The following is a 22346-nucleotide window of genomic DNA, read 5'->3' on the forward strand; positions in this document are numbered from 1 at the left end:
TCCCTCGCTCCCCCTCCAAAGACTCCCAGTGGCCCCACCTCCAAAACAAAGATAAGAACTTGAAGAGACATGACGTAGTTCAGACACACACACACACACACACTTTATATTTGCATATCATGGTTTTTAGGTTCTGCTCTTGAACAGTTTCTAAAGCCAAACAGTGTAAAGCAGAAGATTACAGTGATGAAGTGAGACGCTGTCACACTCACCTGTGATGTGGAACTCTGCCTGTGCTGGCACCTTTAGATGTTTCGTCCTCCCCAGTTCTTCCCCAAGTAGGTAGTACCAGCCTTGCACCTTCTACAACACACACACACACACACACACACAAAAACAGTGTTGATGCATGCTGTATGCGTGTGTGTACATGTTCACTATTTACAACGCTTTAGCTTATTCCAGCAGCTGATGCCCTCACTTTTGCACTTCTGCCGTATGAGCCAGATGGTTTGCATGTGTGTGTGTAGGTGTGTGTGTATGTGTCCGTGCACATTATGTGTTCCCTCTATGTATGTGTGTTACATAAATCCTAGCAGGCTATGAGAGAGAGAGAGAGAAGGGGGGAGCTGCTCTTTAATCCGGATGATGCAAAGCAAAGCTATTATTTTCCTAAAACATTTGTTATTGCACAGAAACACACACACACACACTCCTTCCACTGCCCTTCCCCTGTTCTCGTATAAATACACACTTCAATATGTTCATATATTCCTTTACTGCTGCCACACACACACCTCCCCCCATCCTCTTTTGTGCAACATAATGTGATGCCACGGACAGTGACAATAATCTCCAGTTTGAAAGCATCTTATCCGAGCGGACGGATTTCTGCGGGCTGTGGGGGGAGGGAAGGGGAGAGAGAGAGAGTCACAGACATCTGACACAGGGGCACAAAGGGAGACGCTCATCAAGAGAGAAGAAGAAGAAGGGATGATGAGGGGAGAACGCAGCGGATGAAGAGGGTGGATAAGCAAGGAAAGTGGAACACAAATACCTGCTAAAAACAGGGAAAAGTCAATGTATTTAGGAAACTGAGGGGTTTAGAAGCAGGAAGTGATAAATGAAAAGAGAAGAGGGAGAGGTGGGGGGGGGCCTAACTACCTGTAATCTGCCTCATTAGCAAATTAAGCCAATTAAATATTAAGAGGGATAAATGTTAAAGGGAGGAAGCCATAAACGCGTCAAAGAAGTGGCAGGATCCATTTCGGTTGTTTGTTTTGCTTCCTGCCTGATGGGGACGCTAATTGAAAAGTACAAAAACAGGTTTCTTTGGGCGCGTTGCACAGAGAGAGCGAGCGAGCGAGCAGTCCTGCAGCGCTCGCAGCTCTTCACGCTCTACACACTTTGTTATATTCCTGCTTGTACAGTTACAGAAATGTTTGCCTCTGAAAAGGGGAGAGACGCTGCAGAACTGCACAATGAAGCAAGTTCAAGTTCACTTAAAAAGGCCCCAACGAACCTGAAAATATGATTTGAAAAGTGTAGATGAGTTTACAGCAATATTCAGGTTTTTTTTAAGTTAAACACAGACAATGCAGATGTTATTAGAGCTCTTCCGGTATAAGAGATACTGTTGTTGTGTTATCGAATGTCCTCAAAGATGTGAAATGGCTCTAAAACCCAATCAATCCTAACCTGTAAACCTAAACTTACTCTCTGTCAGAATTAATGGAGGCTGCCGAGACACACTGGAATAAATTAGAGTCGAGGAAAAACAGCGAAGAATAGAAGTTGAGTGAATATGCAGAGGAGGACAATTTGTCCCCTTCATCTCTGTCAAAACAGCTCTGTGAATTAGTTAACCTCATTTATCCGCCAACAATGAAGAAGCCTTTTATTATTGTGACATTATGATGTACAGGCAGAAGATACATAGCATGTGTGTGTCATCACTAACGCTTACCTCAGTGTCCATTAAGTATCCACCGTGTGTGTGTGTGTTCATGTTTCTGTCTTCGTATATCAGTGAGAGTGTTTCATTCACTAACAAAGCACAGGAGCCACAGCAAGGAGGATGAGGAGGAGGAGGAGGGTGGAGAAGGTGTCTGACGAGATGAGTCGACTTTTTGTGACAAAGAAACAATATGGCAAGTCTGGCTGTGTGTGTGTGTGTGTGTGTGTGTGTGTGTGTGTGTGTGTGTGTGTGTGTGTGTGTGTGTGTGTGTGTGTGTGTGTCAGTCTGAGCAGTATCAAAGGTCTGGCAAGGAATTGTTCTACTGTGTGTTTTGTGTCCTGTCCCTACACTAACTAAATGTAAATGTGTGTGTACAGAGTGTGAGCCAAGCTCTCTGCCTCTCCCTCCAATATCTAAAGGCAACATTGCTGTGCTGCAACACTGGCAACCCTGAAGTGTTTCCTCATAACTATTGAGGTCATTGGAGCTCATTCACACTGAACTAAACAGGCTGATTCATGGTCTAATGCGTGGAAACACGTGCGCACACACACAAACTCTCTCACACACACACACACACACACACACACACACACACACACACACACACACACACACACACACACACACACACACACACACACACACACACACACACACACACACACACACACACACACACACACACACACACACACACACACACACACACACACACACACACACACCACAAGATGGAGCTTTAACATGTTTTATATGTGTTATGCGTCAGTGCTTGGAATCTTTGGTGGAAACCTACTTTTTCAGGATCCAGAAGGGAGCGAACGCTGAAGCTCACACAGCCCAGCAACGCACTCGTCCTGTGGATACGGAAAGAGAGAGAGAGCAAAGAGAGTCACATATTATTAAGAGAGATAGTGGAGAGTGTGTGTGTGAGTGTGAGTGTGAGTGTGAGTGTGTGTGTGTGTGTGTGTGTGTGTGTGTGTGTGTGTGTGTGTGTGTGTGTGTGTGTGTATAGTCTCTTGAGATGCTGCAGGTGTAACGATAATCAATCCACCCCCTTAACATTTAAATGAAAAAGCTTAATGCATCATCCAACTCATGTATGACAAACTGAAATATATCTGTGGTGCAGGCATCAGATTGCTTCATATTGACGACACGATCGTCTAATATGTAATATTGTAGGCTGGAAACTTAATGAATGCTTTGAGAGAAGCATAATAGTGCATAGTGAAGACAGATCGAATAATGACAAACATAAAAACAATACAAGCTGGATGCAAAGGAAATATTCATTCAGCTGTGATGTGATGTGTGCAAAGTGGAAGAGTTATGAGTAAACGATGCACAGCACCAGCTTGCTGACTTAATTTGTGTGTGTGTGCGTGTGTGGGGGGGTCCATGTGTGTGTGCGTGCGTGTGTGAAGAGGGTGGGACGTGAGAGCAAATGTGCACGTTGCGCGGTTAGTTATGTATTCATGACAAAAACAGTTCTCGACAACCTCCCAGCTGGAGAGGGTTGATTCAGTCTCTGATGCCGTTTGTGCTGCTGGCTGCAGAGCCAAGCGGCACTCGGCATAAACCAGCACCTGAGATGTTTCACAGCTCCGTCGAGTAGAAGACAGAAAGCTTGCTTGCACTGGAGGACAAAGCTCAATAACAGCAGCCAAGGTTTATGAAAACCTGCGGGACAAAACCTCAGCAGAATATTCAGCTCCTAGAAACAGAACTGGTCTTCATATTTGCTTCATTTGTCAGTATAAAACCGATGATTATTCTCTACCAGGGCGGGGAATCGTGTCTGTGTGGGTGCAATCAGGCAATTCAAGATGCTGAGAAATTTGCAAAGGGAATTTAATCATCTGAGGGAAGATTTCAGAGCTTAAGACCTGCACGTGATCATGTCTCACCACTGTCTGCACGGATGTAAATGCATGCTTGGAATGCCTAAGACCACCTACCCACAATGCCTCTGGTCCCAATCCAGACATGGTTTAGGACGAGAGGCTGTTGTTGCATTTCATTCACCCTTTGTCAAAATGAATAACAAGTGAATGACATTTCTCTCTCATTATCCCATAAAGCATCATTATTTTAGGAGCATTATGATTTAAGCCTCAGTGCTGGACTGGACCCAACCTTTTATTGGTGTTTACTGTCTCCAGACTCCCTGTGTCTTGGTAATTGGTCCCATTGTTGCACAAACACAAAGTAGTGTGTACTACATGCTGTCTCTTCCACTGAAAGCTTGGTTATCTCTTAGATGCTGGCTGTTAACATGAAAAAATAAATGAAATAAAAAAAGCAACAACCTTTCTGTGTCTGGCTGTTTGTCTGGTGATGTAATGGTGAATGGCTCATATGCATGTGGATCAGCTGTGTCCAGTGTGGTGTGGTTCATGGTGTAAGAGGATTTGCTGAAGAGGCGCCGCTTCCCACAATGTGTTCACAGCCGCACAGCAGGGGGGACAGATGAATAAGCCTGTTCCGTGACAGGGCGATATGCATTAATCATAACATAGAGCCTTCAAAAAGTACACAGGACTTCGCATTTTTGCCATAATTCATTACCTGGTAGCCTTTGTTTCAAATGTATCTATTGTTTCATTCTGTTATTCACTTTGCAAGTTTTGTCATATCATTTATAGGAAGAATACAAAAGAATAAAGCAAAGTCTGTGATGAACCAAATCATTTTCCTTTGACAAGATTTTGACAAAACAAGTTTGACAGGATGAAAGAAAGGGAAGACAGCAGAGTTCAAAGTGCATGTCAGGGTTCAAAGGGCTCTCATAGACTCTATGATAGTGCTGAGGTATAAGGCAGCTTTCATCTTTCGGGCCATTATACAGTATGTACTGCCAGAAGGAGCGCAGGATGCTCACTTCCTCACTTCAAACTAAAACAGGCACATGGCTGTCAAACCCAGATGAGTTCTGCTGAATCAAATCTGAATTCAACATTTGGTCCTACAGGCCAGTGGACATTTGGAGTAAAAGGGTCTTAATTGTGCAAGATGAGTAAAGCGCTCTGAATCTGTGTCCCAGAAACGGTAACAAAGGCGTCTTTATACGCATTCAAAGAGCTACTTTAATCTACAACTGTGTCAGCCCGTCTCTGTTTATAACTTCATACATCCATTAACAAAATACAGTGACAACTGCAGCCTGCGTTTCTGTTTTAATCCATCAGAAGACACAGAAAGAATCATTTCAAGGAATCAAAGGATTCTTTGTATGGCAGGGGAAGAGTCTTTTCCTAAATACTAGAACAAACAAATGCACTGTACCGCAGCATGCCAGCACACAGCCACGTCTACTTAACACAACATAAGCTTAAGAAATGGGTGATTCAACCAGCCATATGTCTTCACACCCAAGCATGACCCTGTTTCAGCATAAGTCTGATGATGCGGGGAAGCGAGGGTAACACATTGACTCTGCCAGATTCAGAAGCACGCGTACGAGGAAACACACACACACACACACACACACACACACACACACACACACACAGGCAGCAGTCGCATCAATTATGAAACAGTATTTTGCTGCTCGGAAATGATGATGTGTGTACATAGGTGGGAATGTAACTGTGTTAACACGAGGAACAAACAACATAAGATTTTGAAATAGGAAACCCATTTTCTTCATTACTAGCCTCGCCTGACCCATTATCATTACCCCCATCACCAAATTATCACGTGCACCATCATAATAATCAGTGTATCTCCCAGCAGGTTACCTTGTTGTGGAGTCAGAGTTCCACATTGTGAAGAGCAGTCTCTTATGGAGGTCCTCCTCACTGACAGAGCTGGAAACAATAGAAACAAAGTCAGCCTCTTTCACATTTTAAACAGAATATTTGTTAATAAACTGTGAGTCTGTCTCTCGCCTTCTTGTCCTGGTCCCATTTTTAATTCCACCCCTCAGATGAATCATTTGACTTCAGGCTGAGGCTTTACATATTTTAACCGTGCTTTTCTCCACTTATTGATTCAAGCAACCTCTTCGGGGTGCTTAAGCCCGGTGACTCAGTTGAATCTCAAAACTTGAAACCTGACCGGCATATAAACAAAAGAGCATTACAAAATCACTGAGGTGCTTACAAGCGAAAGGTTTGCAAGAAGACGGGGTTCCTACAGCGAGGGACCGTCTGAGTCTTGTGTCTGCCCCTGCGATCAGTGTGTGGGAACATGCCGACCTGAGGGGATGAAAAGGAAACGGAATTACAGAGCCAAAGCTGAATTTTAAAGGGTTTATGTGTGGTTCTGTACAGCTTTAATTACCTTAACATAAGAGTCACACGGCCCTTGGCACTCTTCCATCACGCCCTTTGCCTCCAACACTGTAAACAACGTAATATGTTAATTGAACTGGACCCATTATGAAACAGGACATAACAAATAATCACCACCTCAGTCAATGTGCCATGTTGTATGTCTAGTCGCAATAAATTATCCAGTCACAAACTCTTTTCCTTCATTCCATCTGTTTAATGTCACTTCTTCAGTATATTCAAGTGAAAATACTGTGTTGCTGGTGTAGAAAGGAGAATGTATAGAAATGTCTTCTCGCATATGTGCTGGAATAATGAAGCCACAACGTTTCATCCCCGTACCTGCATACTGGGAAAGGGCGAAGGAACAACAACATGTCTGACTGCTGGAATAAGAAGCTGTGAAAATGGTTTGTGAGGTGGCATCAAGTATTTTCAATCATTGTGAACCCAAAAGGGAAATCTTGCTTATATTACATATACACAAACAGCTGCTTAAGCTGCGTGTCTATTCCAAATCAAAAATCTGACGCCGATTTTCCATTCACTTCAGCCGGGGTTTTTTTTGTGAGTTTTATAATCATATCAAAGTGGAACCATATCACGTAGTCTCCATCTCGCCGCTTAAAAAGTAACTCTGCAGGGTTTTAAAGGCTGCAATCCTGCACACAGGGCTCATGAATAAAGATGAGGTGAGTACATCCGTATTAAAAATAATTCTCAGGATGATACCAGAAAGCAATGAAAACAAAAAATGATCGTGAAAGATGTGTCAGTTTTTCCATTTCATGTTCTATTCACATCACCAGCTGCCTTAACCATGATTACCATGACGTCGGCCGATGTGGACCAATGACCTTAAGTTACTTTTGCTGTTCCTGTGCCCTAACCATGTCGTTTCTCATCGTGTTTCGCTCCCATAGCAACCGCGCTCTCAGGAAAGTAAGCCACCTGAACACTGAGCATATTGTGCATTTTTTAAACTTCCCACGTCAATAACATGAACTCACGAGTTCCACTGCATGTCAGCATGAGTCAGGGAGTCACCGAGCCGTAGCAGTTTGGAGGTTGGAAATAAAAACTCCTGGAATCTTTTTTTAATGTTTTCTTTTGAAGTTTTTTATGTTTTTGTTTTGCTCATTTTCTTCCTTGTTGTTCTGACTTCTCTGGGGCAACACAGCAGCTGGTGAATATTATGAGAATTTTAATGGATTCAGAGTTACATAGAAAACAAGTCTTGTAATTTAATATTCAACCAATCATGTGAGGATAATGAAAGAGATTTGAGTGCACTTTGAAGGCTTGAGTGAGATTGAGGGCCACAGTCCTGGTCCCTCCCCTTGTTTTGTGTCCAAAGTTTGGTCATCAAATGTGTCATGGAGCACACAAGGATGAACGAGAACACACAGACACACACGCACCCACACACACAGAGAGAAAAAGTTTGCCCTCTGATGAGTATGTAGCCGTTCACACAGAAAAAACGACATGGACACAAAAGACGCTGGGAGGGGAGACGTAGAAGACCCGAGGTAGGGGAGCGCATGGCTTCAGTTGCCAGGGCGACCAAAATAAATTACAACTTTTGATTGATGCACCAACCACCATTACCCCTCCTCTCACCCGCTGGTTGCTTTGCCGCCTTGTGACAGGTAATCTGGACTGAAGCTCCAAACGCTGAGCTAGATTTGATCATTTTGAGTTGCAACTCACCGCTAACAACGAGGATGTCAGGCTCAGGCTGCAGGACAGACAACTTCAGCTGACCTATAAGCAAAGGGAGGATAACAAAAGGATTTATTTATTATGGCACACGTGGAGCAGTGTGATGTTACATGTTCTATAGGCTCATTTCCGCTCTCTTTATGTCACCTCTTCCTCCCTCTGTCTCACTCTCTTTCTCTCCCTCTCCCTCTCTTTCCGTCTGTGGGAGCATCCAGCGTTGCTCCACTGTTGACATGGCCACTGCTAACATTGGCATAGTGCTTTTCTAAATTAAATCCAGCTCATAAGAGTCAGAGCCCAGCCGGCTAAAAATGTGGGAGTCTCGTCGTGTGATAAGGCTCCTGGCACTTCACAGCTTGGGTACAAGGGATGTTTGTCGTTCCCACACTGGACTTGGCATGGTTCTGTGCTGCTGGCCATGGTAGAAACACCAAAGCTAAACACTGTTTGAAGTTCCTTACTGGTACAGCTGAACCTGCCTGACAGGAAGGAAATGATTATCCTACCTATCTGTATCAAACCACATTCAAAGATTCAATCATTCATTGCCATTCCACATGTTTGATAGGATTTTGTTGCAGTGGTTCTTGTTAAGAAAACACAGATAACATAAGATAAAAAGATGAGCTCAATCATAAAATGCAATATTGAAGAGCATAAGAATACTCCATAAAAGCATTGGAGATCCCACCATGGTAAAGTGTTGTTCTGTTTGAAAGAGTTCAGGATCCTAAACAGCAGATGTGAGCCATTTACAATAATCCTCATATTCCCCATTAAAAGAATAAAGTGATTCAACTAATAACTCTGAAACCTGTTTTAGTCGGGAACAATTTGCTACAGAAACTTTGCTATAGGATTGTCTTGTGTTCCACCAGGGGGCGCTTGAAGGGCCAGCTGCGGTTTTGACTTACTGATTTCCTACAGAAATAAGATAGTATAGACTGTAAAGTAAGAGACTATCCCTTTAAACATCGACTTTCCTCTTCTTCATCAAAATATGGGATACTTTATTCTTTCTCTTCATGGCTCAAATCCACAACCACACAATGGGAAAAGGGATTGTAGGTCATATAACAGAGGAAGTCGATGATTCCCCTTCTTTTTTTCAACATACACCAAAGCACAATCAGCACATTGTTCTAACAGATGGACGACATTAGTAGAATTTATAACATCCAGCACAGGCAAAGTAAACATTGCTGCCATTAGCTACTGTAAATATCACAACAAGTGTAAATACTGGAAAGGAAATGAAGGTAAGAGGGGCAGAAAGAAGAGGAGGAGATTTGAGTCTTAGTGGAATAGATGGTGTGTAAGAGTGGACGGGTGACATTTTGGAAGCGGAGCCTGCAGCCTACGAGAGAGGGTGTGTGAATTAACGGAGCGTAGCGGATGAGACAGCATAAAGGCCGATACAAACACACCCCCGAACACTGCCCCTCTATGGATGCTTAGCCAGTATACACTCCAATCGACACACACAGCATGACGGCGCAAATTCTTGTCTAATCAAAGAAATTAAAATCAAGGAGGTCGGACTGTGAAAGGGACTTCACTATGAATTACTTAAGAAATGTTCCTAATGTTAAAGAAACACAGATGAACGTGAACTCCAGCCGCCCCCACCCACTGAATGCACCCTCGGGTGGTGCAGATGCCACCCTCAGCCACGGCTCTGATGTGCAAAGCGGGATAACAAAGAGAGAGAGAGCGAGACTGGAAAATGCCAGGGTTGTGTATGCTGCTGGAGGTCAAGGGGAAACCAGCGTGTGTGTGGTTTATGAGATGCCGACCTTACGACCTTTCCAGAGATAGGAGGAGAGAGGGAGAGGAAGAGGAGGAGGAGGAAGCCTATAATTAGAAGAACGTAGAAACCAAAAGGTCCAGAATGAGGGATGTTTTCGTAGCTGTTGTAAAAATAATGAGCTCCTTTAAACAGATCCAGAGCTTTGGAGCAGCAGAATAAGTTATTACAGAACGTCAGTGTTTGGCCCAAAGCTCACTGACTCAGACTGACTGACTGCTACAAAGAGCCGGCATAAACACACAGACATTTCTAATTAAACAACAAAACATAAACAGCTTTGCATTTTTCCGTTTCAGCCTCTCTTTGTCCTCTTCAATCAAAAAGGTCCCTCACACTTTCAAAAAAAGGTAATTGGTCGCCACATTTTCACCGTGGAGCTGCGGATTCTAAAAATGGCAGAATGTCACATGTCAACACTCAATTTAAAGATTCCCTTCAGGATGTAATGATTGAAGGAAATTAAAAATATTGGAAGTTAAAAAGCATAGATAGTGTAGCTGTAATATAAACATTCTGCCTGTGTGTGTGTGTGTGTGTGTGTGTGTGTGTGTGTGTGTGTGTGTGTGTGTGTGTGTGTGTGTGTGTGATCTTGGCTGGTTTGTCATCCTCTGCCACCCTCTTCTCTACTTTAATAGTCTTTGCTTGTTATGTGTTGGCATTTACATTTGAAAACCTTCACCCTATACCAGCTAAGAAAAGGCCAGGCCACTCTGCCACCAGACTAAAGCAGCCATTATCCACCCAAACAAGAGAGCAAAGAAACTGGAGTTCATCCATATTCTGTAACGTTTTTGTAAGAGAAGTTGGGGCAAAAACTGCTGTGTGTAAGGTTTTAAGTTTTCATCTGGGGCGAGTGCCAAATCATCCCATTTGATCCGCGGCGGAACAAAGTGGCGATTTGATGGAAGAGACGTAAAGTTGTTGCCTCGGTTCTTCACTGAATTCCTTCACAGGCTTCTTACATAACCTCCATAAACACATCTCCATCCATTTAGGTCGCAAAACCAGTGAGATGAAGCTTTGCCACATGATCTAATAAGGGAGCGGAACAAATTTATGTCCAGTCGATGCACAGAGGGAAACACCTTCAGTTCACTTCAAACGCTAACGTGCCTTTACAGAGAGAAGAGAGGAGAGGAAGAACCAGATTTGATGGCTTCAATAAGGAAGCTTTGGGTTATTGAAGGTATGGATCGCTGCACTTTTCATGTTTCTTAAAAGGACCTGGCTCAGTTAATATTTAATAATGTTAAACGCTCCGTGCACTCCAATTAAATACACAATCACTGGCAGGGCAAAGGTAAATGTTCCCTGCATTAATAAAAAAGACTGAATAAAACAGTAATTAAGGTGCACATTAAAGGCGCTGAACAGTGAGTCAATAGCTGTTTTAGTCAAATGCTTGAGTGAATGTAAACAAGCAGAGTGAGATCGTCAACTAATCTGGAAGGGACACGAAAGCTCCAAAGAGTAGAAACGGACCACAAAGCACGCTCAGTTGTCTCACAGCTCACTCAGTTGCTCGACCAAAAATTCATCAAGTCTCTTCTACTTTCCTGGCAGCACCCTCGGCCGTTTCCTGTTATGATTGTGCGGCGAAGAAAATCCATTTGTGTCACGACCAATCACTACCCTCAAAGTGTGTGTGTGTGTGTGTGTGTGTGTGTGTGTGTGTGTGTGTGTGTGTGTGTGTTCATCTCCTGCAGCAGTTTGTTCTGAGAGGTTTCTAGAGAGGGAACACTGAGTCAAGTGTTATTGATGGCCCATTCTTGTAGACACTCAAGAGAATCAACAGACGGGCAGATTGTTTTAGCCGAGATCAAGGTAATAAGTCGAAGATTGATAGTGAAACCTGTGAAAAGGCTTTAATGTTGCGCTCATAGTATCCTGAGTTGCGTTGTGACTGTTGAGTGGCAGGTATAATGAGCGTGCGAGGGTAGAAGACGCTGCCAGCTCCGTTACCTTTACAGTGAATGTCAGAACATGGACACACAAGCTGGTGCGTTCCAAGAAAAAAATAACTCATTACTGTATCTCCAGACAGAAACTGTGGAGAAAAATACTCCCGCTGACAGTTGGACCATATTCATAACATATCTTGGAAGGAAGTGGAGATTGGATTTGTAAAAAAGGTCAAAGTAGATAAGGTAGAAATATGGAGGGTGAGGGGGAATCAATGTGATTGTAATAGAATACGTGACGGGACAGAATCAGCCCTGAAGGCCCAGACGGACAAAACTCTGCCAACCAAAGAGTTGAACTTCAGGCTGAGTTTGACACATTTCAAGACAAGAGAGAACATTGACAGAATAAACTTACAGACTGCCTATAACAAAATGTAAACAAAGGCGTCAGAATGGTGTTCATTTGGGAGGAACATTGGGAAGCTTTCATTCATTTGAGGAAATTGTAAGACACTGGAAAAAAAAATTAGGAGAAAACTTGCTCATCAATACACAAATCTCCATAATATACATATTTCTTCCTTCAATTATCTTCAAAATATGCCTTTAGAAGTCATAAACATACAAAAAGAAGAACCCACTCCCATAACACCTCATCCATATTCATTAGTCTGTACAGATAAATACTGGATAATGGATGAGGCCTTAGTCTTTAGCAGTGCAGGTGCGCCGTCCCCCGTGCTGCCTAATGCCTCCCATTAATGATTCAGGGTGTCACCAGATAAGGAGGGGCAGACTCATTACCAGCCCAAAGGACTTGTTGCTACATCTGAGCCCACTTGTTGCTGCGCGGATCGGGTGTGTCTGCTGGCAGGCGTATGTGACACAATCCTTTACATAACACCTGAGACGTTTCCTTCAGTGTGGCGGAGGACCGACATGGAGTATTAGATTAGAACAGACAGGACAGAGGGACAGATCCAAAAGTTGCGATGAAGCCGTCTTAGGAGGGACATTTGGTTCGGATGGACGTCAAAAATAAAACCCCTGCTAAATGAACGAGCCAAAACCTGACAGAAAATGCGAGACTCTACTCTCTAGAAATAACTGCGGTACTGTTCGCGGCAGAGAAGAAGTCATCCTCACCGTGGGTGCTGAGGAGGAAGGACGACGTCTCAGGCGAGTCGGCAGCAGGAGTTCGCGGGTGGACTCGGAGACAGGCCATCGCCGAGAGAGCATGATCGCTGCCACTGTGGATGAGAGGGTTTGAGGAGATGAGGGGAAGGACACGAGGAAACCTGATGCTTTTGTGCGTGAGTGGTGTGCGTGCGTGTGTGTGTGTGTGTGTATATATTGACAGGGAGACAACACAAAGAATAGAGATTAAAAATGTGGAACATCTATAAATGAGTAGATTGTTTTGTTGCCATTCACACAAGCCGGCCTTCAGTCAGACGGTGTTTGAAGACGTAGTGATCTTAATACAAGTAAAGATCTACAGTAGTCTGGAGAGAAGAGGAAGTCCCAAGTCCCAACAAACAAGTCAGATAAAACGCACAAAACATGTTTTAAAATCTCCTTTCAGTCTGTATGTCGTACAGGGCCTAAACCAGTGTTTTGATCGTTTATTCATAATCCAGATTATTTTACAGCGTGGTTTAACACACCTCTGGTTTAACACACCTCTGGGTGAAGTACGAGGCAACAGAGACACACAGGACATTATTCTGACGGCCAGTCTGGCGGCGGAGCACCACTAACCTCCGGATGAACTCACTGTCTCTGCCAGTACAGACAGTATTTTGCTAATCGTGATCACTCGAAATCCTCAAAACTGGGCCCAGATTGAGTTTTATGTTAGGAGGAGATTAAACAATTTAGAGGAAAGGGAGGCTTAGATACATTAGGTTGCCTACCAGACATGCAAATGAAACTCAACCCACCAAACCACACACAATCATTCAAGCAGGGATGAAAAAAAACATTAACTCCAATCCTCCTCCTCAGAACTTTGAGAAGACATAATCATTTTCCTTTTCCCTATCTTTCTGTTCCTCCGCAGAAAGCCCCGCGATACATTTTGCTACTTATCAGTTATGGTGAAGGGAACACAAAGGAGTTCTCTGAAAGTCCCGCACCACATCCCTGGAGGGGAAACCCAGCAGATAATGGCACGGTGGCATAGCCGGGTCGGTGTTTGGGAACAGACCCAGACCTCTACATGTCATTCTCCCTTTGTCAGAGACATGAATGATCGTTTATAGAGGGGAACAGTTCTCTGAACGTGTCTACAAACCTATTACCTGCCACTTAAACACCCTAATGTCTTCAAATGTAAAGCCAATGCCCTTACTTTAGTGCAGATTAATAAAGTAACTCCTAAAGCAAATATTGCATCCCACTGCACCAGGTTCATGTTTAACACACAGCATGTTCATACAGCAGTTAAAAGTGACGCAGGGGTCAAGATCAGCAGCCACAGCCAGAGGAAGGCAGGCGAGAGAAAGACTTAATTAAGATAGAGGAGATAAGCAAGAGAGAGCCAAGCATCTTCCTCCGAGAGATGAATTTTCGATTTATGCCGCGAGCTCGGCGATGAGTGTGCAGTTCCGATTGGGGGTGGGGGAGTCGGGGGGAATTCATCATTGCAATGTGACGAGAGAAGAGAGATGAGATTTCTGTCCAGATTGCTGTAAGCATGAGACAGCAGAGCAGCTGGTAGCAGCAGACTGCAGGGCACAGGCCCCAGTCAAGAACACTTTGCTTGTTTCATTACAGAAATGATGGATTTATAAGCTTGAGAAATATACAACTAATAAAGAATGAAACAAGATCAAGATGTGTGGCAGTGACAGAGTAGCAGTGGAGGGATTATAAGTAAAGAGAATAAGGGCAGTGTGGTTAATTTAGCCTACAGATTTGAAGAGACACATCCAAACTGTGAACAATCATACCCTTTATTAGATATATTGTTCATTTGTGAATAGTTTGTATATCATAAATGTCTGGTTTCTTAATATATGAGAAAATTCAGTGAAATCCCACAAATAAAATGCAGCTAGACATTCCAACTACCACAGGTATTGATAGTCATTGAGTTTAAGAGAGAGAGAGAGAAGAGGAAGAGGCACCACTGAGCCTAGTGGAGTGGAGAGATTTTCTTGATGAGGCCATGACTCGCTGCACCACATCGGATGAGTCCTCCAATCAAAAGGTTCTGATGATGAATGCACAAATGCAGGAATGTTCGTAATAGTGTGGAAGAAATATTCCGTCTACATCTACAGCTTCCCGAGTTTTGCCTTACAGCTTCCCGAGTTTTGCCATTTTCCTTTGCCATAAAAGCAAAGGAAAATGAGTTAATCAGAATACCACTACTTCTTTTCTAATCCAATCTGATGCAAGACGATGGGTGTCCAATAACTACATTCAATATAAAGGTACAGCTCAGCTTGCAAGAGATTTATGATCCACTACTTTTACGTAAATATGAATCACACCATTCAATAATTCATTACAGACAATCTTTTGACATACATGTATGTCTTTCATACATGCAGCATATGCATGGTCTGATTTAGCAGTCCTGGTATGACCGTTTTAACAAAAATACAATAGCACAATCTAGTGGACAAATCCCGAAGTGCAACCTTATTATTTTGGGAAAATACACAATGCAGGAAGTGATGTGTGTCTACCTAGAAAAACATACCAAGAATAAATAGTCCCATGGGAAACCAACCATATTTAACACTGGCCAACAATCATGATATAATTTACAGTCTTTATTTTAAAAAGATTTTCCTCTCACGTTCTTATTCAGATACATTTTAGAAATGAATTACAAATGCATAACACTGGAAATGCTTTTAGAATCTCTACCATAATACCTTTCATATCTCCCTCATACAGCTCAGTTTTATTTTTTTTTCAACTATCAGTGCAAACCTATCAAAAGTAGAAAGTCACTCCTGCAGTTTCTACATGTGGCCACAAGATCGCTCCATAACACAATTCAAAAGACAACTTCAGCTGGTGCAGCGACTTGACATCCTAAATGTTTTACTCATTTATACATTTTAAGGTGCTGTGGCGACAATACTGGGGTTGGATACTGCTACAATCGTCAACCAATCAAACATTATAAAAATCCAACAATGAACAGCAAGTTTGAGAAGACTGTTCGAACAAAATAAGCTTGTTTGCTTGATTGTTTGACAGCAAGCTGTATAGCTTCTATATTGATTATATTTACTCTACGTTGTTTTGCGTAACAGAGGCTTACCTGCTTACCGTGCGAGGAATTCAAATAAAAGTTTGGAATACTATTGGAAAGCTACACTGTACAACTAAATGTGTGTTTGCTCAGGGAACACGAGTAGCGCGAAATAAAGTCATTGATAAACAGCGCATGCGCTACGTAAACGTCGTAAAGCTTTGACGCTTCGAAAGTTGTATTCACAGCGCGGCCAACGTAGCCTTTTACGTATGTTTTAATGCGGAACACACTGTTATTATGGTTACCAGCGCTGTAAGCTATGTAGTTTCTAGTTTGATCTATCCACAATAATTGCACTGTCGGTTTATAGGGGATGATGCACGGATACTACATAATACCAACAACGCTTACGTGAAAAGGTAAGATACTTTGTTCTATTTCCACCCGGAAACACACATGTTGGTTGGAAGGAGACTCTAGCTAATTTCGGTAACTACGGACACAACTATGCCACAAAAACGTACTCAATGTGATTTTTAGGGTATAGATTATTATACTATATATTGTTATATCATGCACTTCTCTGTATGACTTTAACGTGGGAAATCCTGTATGTTGTCATCAGGTTAATGTATAGCAGTAATGGAGTTCCTCCCAGTACTTGATCCCCTGGAAAAACCAAGAGAGGGAATATGGTATGTAAACAGATTGTTTCCCTATGCTTGTGATGTTATTAGACGGCACCATTTTATCTTTCTGAGTGTTTGTCACCCACAGGTACTCCTTGATACCCAGGGGAGATGCCCCGGGTGTGTGTGTGGGCCACACTTGCAACTACACTCCATCAGAGGAAGGAGGAAAAGGAAGAATCTTTATTGTTGGAGGAGCCAACCCAAGTGGCAGTTTCTCACATTCCCACATAATCAATCTTGGTAATGGTGCCAGCAACTGCTTCACTGCTTGTCTCGTGGCCCTGTAGGTTTATGACTACATAGCCTGATATCCTCTCTTGTCAACATTTTTGTTTATGAATGTTTATGCGGAATTGAAGTTAGACCATCTTATCATACTGGATAGAAGTCATCATGTTGGTCAGACAAATGTGTCATATGCTCTGTACTTGAAAGGTCTGTACACATTAACACCATAGCACAGTTTTGATGTTTTCTCACTCTAGATAATCATGAGTGGGACATTCCAGAGTGGAAGGGTTTGAAAGCCAGGTATGAGCACTGCAGCTTTGTGCCGCAGAGTTACCCGCAGAGCCTCTGGGTGTTTGGTGGGGCACAGCAAAGTGGGAATCGCAACTGTATCCAAAATCTACAACTAAATGGTAAGTTTACCAAAGTTTTGTTTGTTTTTCTTGTATGTTTCAGAACAAGTATGTATTTTTGAAGGTGAAGAAATGTTCAGATTAAGCCTCAAATCAATTTGATAACCCTCTATCCCTCCTTTGGAACATACTACTGAGGCAGTTTGCCCACTGTAATATTTGGTTGCAGTAAAAACCTGCTGACTCTTTGCCTTCTATGACACAATTGTCAGTCTCTGTTTTAGAAATACACGATAAACAGTATCATTTGGCTTTTCACCGTGTTGTTACCATTGTGCTGTGCATACATGTGTATATCCAGACAGTGAGTCCAGTTGGAAGAATATTTTGGCAAATGGGAAAACCCCATGTCCCAGGACATACCACACCAACTCAGCCTGTCTTGAGGACAGGCTATATGTCTTCTCGGGTGGGGAAGCAGGAGCTGCACCTGTCTCAGACCCCAAACTCCATGTCTTTGATACAGGTTTGTGTTGAAAATAAAACAGTTTAATAGTAGATGCATTTCAGATGAATAAAATCTGTGAATTGACAGCTTCTATTTTAATGTGTTCCCCAGTCTCCTCCTCCTGGTCCCAACCAGAAACACAAGGCAGACACCCACCTACCAGACACGGCCATATTGTCGTTGCAGTCGGTTCAAAGATCTTCATTCATGGAGGCATAGCTGGAGACAAATTCTACAAGGATATGTTCTCTCTTGACACAAGTAAATTGGAACTTCTTTGTAATCTGATGGTCAATGTTCCTCAGTTTCACAGGGGCCTTGTATTTGTCTCGGACAACCATCACACAGGAAGAAAATTAAGATCCTGGCATTCATCTGTATTCAGGGAATGCATTAGTTAGATTGTATATTGCATAATATCCTAACTCTAGGTCTAATGTGTAAAGGGACCATGAAGTGGGAGAAGGTTCAAGCCAAAGGAGACATCCCACCTGGAGTTGCATCCCACTCAGCTATGGCACTGGGTGCAAACATCTACATTTTTGGAGGGATGACAGCAGATGGAGCGAGCAACTCCATGTACAGATTCAACGCTGGTACATACATTTTCAGAAGTTCTTATTTGTGACACTGAAGAAGTTTCCTTTTATCTTTTCCATGTATAATGTTCTGATTGATATCTGTGCATGTTGGTTGATGATGGAACTCTTCTTATTTTTTGGAGAACTTCTCGACTCTCCACCTCTGGGGCTGTGACAGATTACATATTTCTTGAATTGAACAGGTTGGTTAATAACATATTTCAATGTATTCATTTTCTTTCTGCAGAGAAAAGTCGTTGGATGTTAATGAAATTTGAAGGCGACATGCCACCCAACCGTTTGGACCACTCCATGTGTTTGCTGCCGTGGAAGGTGTGTGCAGAGGGTAATGCAGTAGTTGAACAAGGCTGCTGCTCAGGAACCTCAGAGACAATTCATCTAGCCTTTGTATTTGGAGGAATGGACACCCAGGGTGTTATACATAATGACTGTACTGTGACTGTGATAACATGATGTGCGTGAGTATTCTTACAAATTAAACTAAATCAGGAAACTAAGTATTTTTTGTATCAAACATTTATTTCAATATCTCTCCAGAAGAGTTTGTTCATAGCCAGATTCAAAAAATAACTTAACATAACATTGCCTTTAAAGCCACAGTAGCCCCACTGAATGGCTCTCTCCCCAAACATACCCACCCCTTGCCGTAGAGGACCCTCTCCGACAGCAGCAAGCCTCAAATCTGGGACGATGAATATCTCCCAGGTCTCTCACAATTTGAGTCCAATCAGTCCATTATGTACATCTAGGTGTGACAGAGGTAAGTGATCTGACCTCACAACTCATCCTTCTCATCCTGCTCACCCTCCTCAGGTGGGGGTCCACCTGCACTACCGTAAAGCTTGCTGATGATGGGCTGGACCACCTCCTCCAGCTCCTTCTTCTTAGCCTGGAATTCTTCCAGGTCAGCTTCTTGATGGGACTCCATCCACTCAACTTTCTCCTTCACTGCCTTCTCAATGGTTTCCTTGTCTTCGTCGGACAGCTTGCCGCCAAGTTTCTCCTTGTCACCCACCTGGTTCTTCAGAGAGTAGGCATAACTCTCCAGCTCATTATGGGCATCAATTCTCTCCTTCAGCTTCTTGTCTTCATCTGCAAACTTCTCAGCGTCGTTCACCATACGCTCAATGTCCTCTGGTGTAAGGCTGTTCTGGTCATTTGTGATTGTGATCTTGTTCTTGTTGCCTGTGCCCTTGTCCTCAGCAGTGACATGCAAAATGCTGTTGACGTCAAGCTCAAAGGTGACCTCAATCTGTGGGACACCACGAGGAGCAGGAGGGATGCCAGTCAGGTCAAAGGTGCCCAGCAGATGGTTGTCTTTGGTCAGGGGACGCTCACCTAAAAACAAAGGACAAATGTTTTTATTTCAGCCTATATAAAAAGTAGGTAGTAAGGAAGTAGTAAGTCTATTTACTAAGCGTTTGTTGCTACAATAATTCTACGTTTTTACGTCAAGACCCAACTCTTACCTTCATAGACTTTGATGGTCACAGTTGGCTGGTTATCAGAAGCAGTAGAGAAGATCTGGGATTTCTTGTTAGGCACCACAGTGTTCCTGGGGATCAGCTTGGTCATCACACCTCCAACAGTCTCAATACCCAGGGTCAAAGGGCACACATCCAGAAGAAGAATTGGAACTAAGAGAGAATTAATCTGATACTTAGTAATAAGAACCAAGTTTGCAAGCCTTAAATAGATACTATATTCATACTATAACAAGGACCTACCAGTATCTTCTCCGGAAAGGACTCCAGCCTGCACAGCAGCTCCATAGGCTACAGCCTCATCAGGGTTGATGCCTCTAGAGGGCTCTTTGCCATTGAAGAACTCCTTGACCAGCTGTTGGATTTTAGGGATACGAGTGGAGCCACCAACCAGAACAATCTCATCAATGTCAGACTTCTTCAGGTCAGAATCTTCCAGCACCTTCTGGACTGGCTTCATTGTGGAACGGAACAGATCCTGGATAAAGTAAAAGATTATGTTAATGGACTTGTCAAGCATGAGTGTTTTATTATAGCCAATGTTATGTTTCTGCCAGCCGAACCCATCACGAATAACTTACCATGTTGAGTTCTTCAAACTTGGCACGGGTCAGGGTCTCAGAGAAGTCCTCTCCATCAAAGAAGGATTCGATCTCAATGCGGGCTTGGTGCTGAGCAGAAAGGGCCCTCTTTGCCTTCTCAACCTCACGACGCAGCTTCTGGACAGCACGGTTGTCTTTGCGTACATCTTTGCCAGTCTTCTTCTTGTACAGTTTGATGAAGTGCTCCATGACACGCTGGTCAAAGTCTTCACCTCCCAGGTGGGTGTCACCATTGGTGGCCAAGACTTCAAACACGCCAGTTTCGATGGTCAGGAGGGAGACGTCGAACGTGCCACCACCAAGATCGAACACGAGAATGTTCTTCTCACCATCCTTCTTGTCCAGGCCATAAGCAATAGCAGCAGCAGTTCTGAAAAACAAGATTAATTACTATGAGACCATTGTTAAGAGGAGTTAATTTAATATAATATAAGTTGTAATGTTTCAGATTAGCAGATACATATTCATAAGATACATACGGCTCATTGATGATTCTCATAACATTCAGACCAGCGATGGTTCCAGCATCCTTAGTAGCCTGACGCTGAGCATCATTAAAGTAGGCAGGGACCGTAACCACAGCATGTGTGACCTGAAGACACAGGAGAAAATTAGTTTCAACAGTAGAGCTACTTGGCTCAGTTCCTTCTTCAATGTGGAGAAACCAGTTTCTAACCTTCTTGCCCAGGTAAGCCTCAGCTGTCTCCTTCATCTTAGTCAGGACCATAGCAGAGATCTCCTCAGGAGCAAATGTCTTCATCTGACCACCACCAATGTCAACCTGAATGTGGGGCTTGCTCTTCTTCTCAGTAACCTAAAAAAAAGGAAACACCATTTAAGAAATGATTCCCACAGACCTTCAGGCTCTACAAGCATACAAGTGCAGGGTAAGAAAGTCACCTTGAAGGGCAGGTACTTGATGTCCTGCTGGATGGTGGAATCACCCCAAGTACGGCCGATCAGCCTCTTGGCATCAAAGACGGTGTTCTCAGGGTTGGAGGTCAGCTGGTTCTTGGCAGCATCACCAATCAGACGCTCGCCCTCGCTGGTGAAGGCCACATATGATGGTGTGATGCGGTTTCCCTGGTCGTTGGCGATGATCTCCACGCGGCCATTCTTGAATACACCAACACTACAAAAACATTACAAATTAATGAAAGCACTCCTGTAACAAATGTTATGTGAGATATTATAAAATAAATCTTTTTTTTTTTTACCATGAGTAGGTGGTTCCCAGGTCAATTCCTATGACCGTTCCCACATTCTCCTTTTCATCACCGTTGGCAAACGTGGCACCGACCACCAGCAATACAACACACAACAGCTTCATCGTTGCTTGCATCTCTCTCAGTTCTACGAGAAAGAAATCTGTGAAACAGAATGGGAAAAAAAGCAGATAAAGTTTAACAGTACAGACACATTTTCTAATATTCATTACAGAAAATACCCAACAAACTTAATATCATATTCACAAAAAAGTCTACACAAACCTGAGCTGTTAAAGTATGAATGAATTCACGGCCTTAAGATATCTTTGGCAGAATTGTTGCGGAGCTCACTGAAAAGTGTCTTCCTGTAGTTCTGTTTTCTATCCTCACTTCTTGTTGAATGATGCACACTGAATGGTCCTCTGTTTACATGCTGTGATATCCTCAATGTTGTGCAGGCCTGTGATTGGCCAAGCAGCTGTTGGTTGGAGCGTGCCCACTGGTCTGTTTCAGAATGCTGGCTGCAGCTGATTTGCACACACTGAATGAATGATGTCACAGATTCCTCCCGTCATATTTTTAGTCACTGGACTTGTTTTTTACACCACGTGCAAGTGCCGCACCTCTATGAAAACAGTACAATCATAGCTAGAAGAGGGGAGAACTCAAAAATGTATATATATGTATATTGACATAAATCATAAAAGACATAAGTTGATCATTTATTTTACAAAAATTGATGGAAAGAAACATGGAATTTATTTATACAACATTCATCAAGTGCCCACAAGTGTTACCAATATGTGGACAAAATGGGAGCTCCACATGCTATTC

General features: G+C 43.0%; 3 protein-coding genes across 4 annotated transcripts in view; 1 reads left to right on the forward strand and 2 right to left on the reverse strand.

The window, feature by feature from the left end:
• Positions 1 to 15994, reverse strand: part of rgs3a (regulator of G protein signaling 3a) — a 110067-nt gene extending 94073 nt beyond the window's left edge. Inside the window, exons 1-8 of the mRNA XM_076163656.1 lie at positions 15902 to 15994; positions 12763 to 12866; positions 7891 to 7944; positions 6188 to 6246; positions 6008 to 6102; positions 5644 to 5712; positions 2697 to 2757; positions 213 to 303 (exon numbers count right to left, since the gene is read on the reverse strand). Coding sequence (XP_076019771.1) covers positions 213 to 303; positions 2697 to 2757; positions 5644 to 5712; positions 6008 to 6102; positions 6188 to 6246; positions 7891 to 7944; positions 12763 to 12841 — 508 coding nt within the window. The 5' untranslated portion in view covers positions 12842 to 12866; positions 15902 to 15994. The remainder of the gene's footprint in view (positions 1 to 212; positions 304 to 2696; positions 2758 to 5643; positions 5713 to 6007; positions 6103 to 6187; positions 6247 to 7890; positions 7945 to 12762; positions 12867 to 15901) is intronic.
• Positions 15995 to 16091: 97 nt separating this feature from the next.
• rabepk (Rab9 effector protein with kelch motifs) lies at positions 16092 to 18715 on the forward strand. Of its 2 annotated transcripts, XM_076163714.1 has the most exons (8): positions 16092 to 16254; positions 16461 to 16530; positions 16613 to 16767; positions 17013 to 17168; positions 17470 to 17634; positions 17728 to 17877; positions 18063 to 18212; positions 18445 to 18715. In XM_076163714.1, the coding sequence occupies exons 2-8, from the start codon at positions 16478 to 16480 to the stop codon at positions 18669 to 18671; spliced, it is 1056 nt and encodes a 351-aa protein (XP_076019829.1). In that variant the 5' UTR covers positions 16092 to 16254; positions 16461 to 16477; the 3' UTR covers positions 18672 to 18715. The 2 variants fall into 2 exon arrangements, with proteins under 2 accessions (XP_076019829.1, XP_076019830.1); XM_076163715.1 differs by lacking the exons at positions 16092 to 16254; positions 16461 to 16530 and having other exon boundaries at positions 16707 to 16810.
• A 1-nt stretch (position 18716) lies between these two features.
• Positions 18717 to 21646, reverse strand: LOC143011051 (endoplasmic reticulum chaperone BiP-like). The gene is made up of 8 exons (XM_076163713.1): positions 21522 to 21646; positions 21205 to 21436; positions 20981 to 21118; positions 20784 to 20896; positions 20284 to 20674; positions 19946 to 20180; positions 19688 to 19855; positions 18717 to 19556 (listed from the first exon to the last, which is right to left on the reverse strand). The coding sequence occupies exons 1-8, from the start codon at positions 21644 to 21646 to the stop codon at positions 18994 to 18996; spliced, it is 1965 nt and encodes a 654-aa protein (XP_076019828.1). The 3' UTR covers positions 18717 to 18993.
• Between the last annotated feature and the right edge of the window lie 700 nt (positions 21647 to 22346).

Source organism: Genypterus blacodes, unplaced genomic scaffold (assembly GCF_046128005.1).
Source record: "Genypterus blacodes isolate CSIRO-AG114 ecotype Tasmania unplaced genomic scaffold, CSIRO-AGI_Gbla_v1 ptg000133l_1, whole genome shotgun sequence".
NCBI lineage: Eukaryota > Metazoa > Chordata > Actinopteri > Ophidiiformes > Ophidiidae > Genypterus > Genypterus blacodes.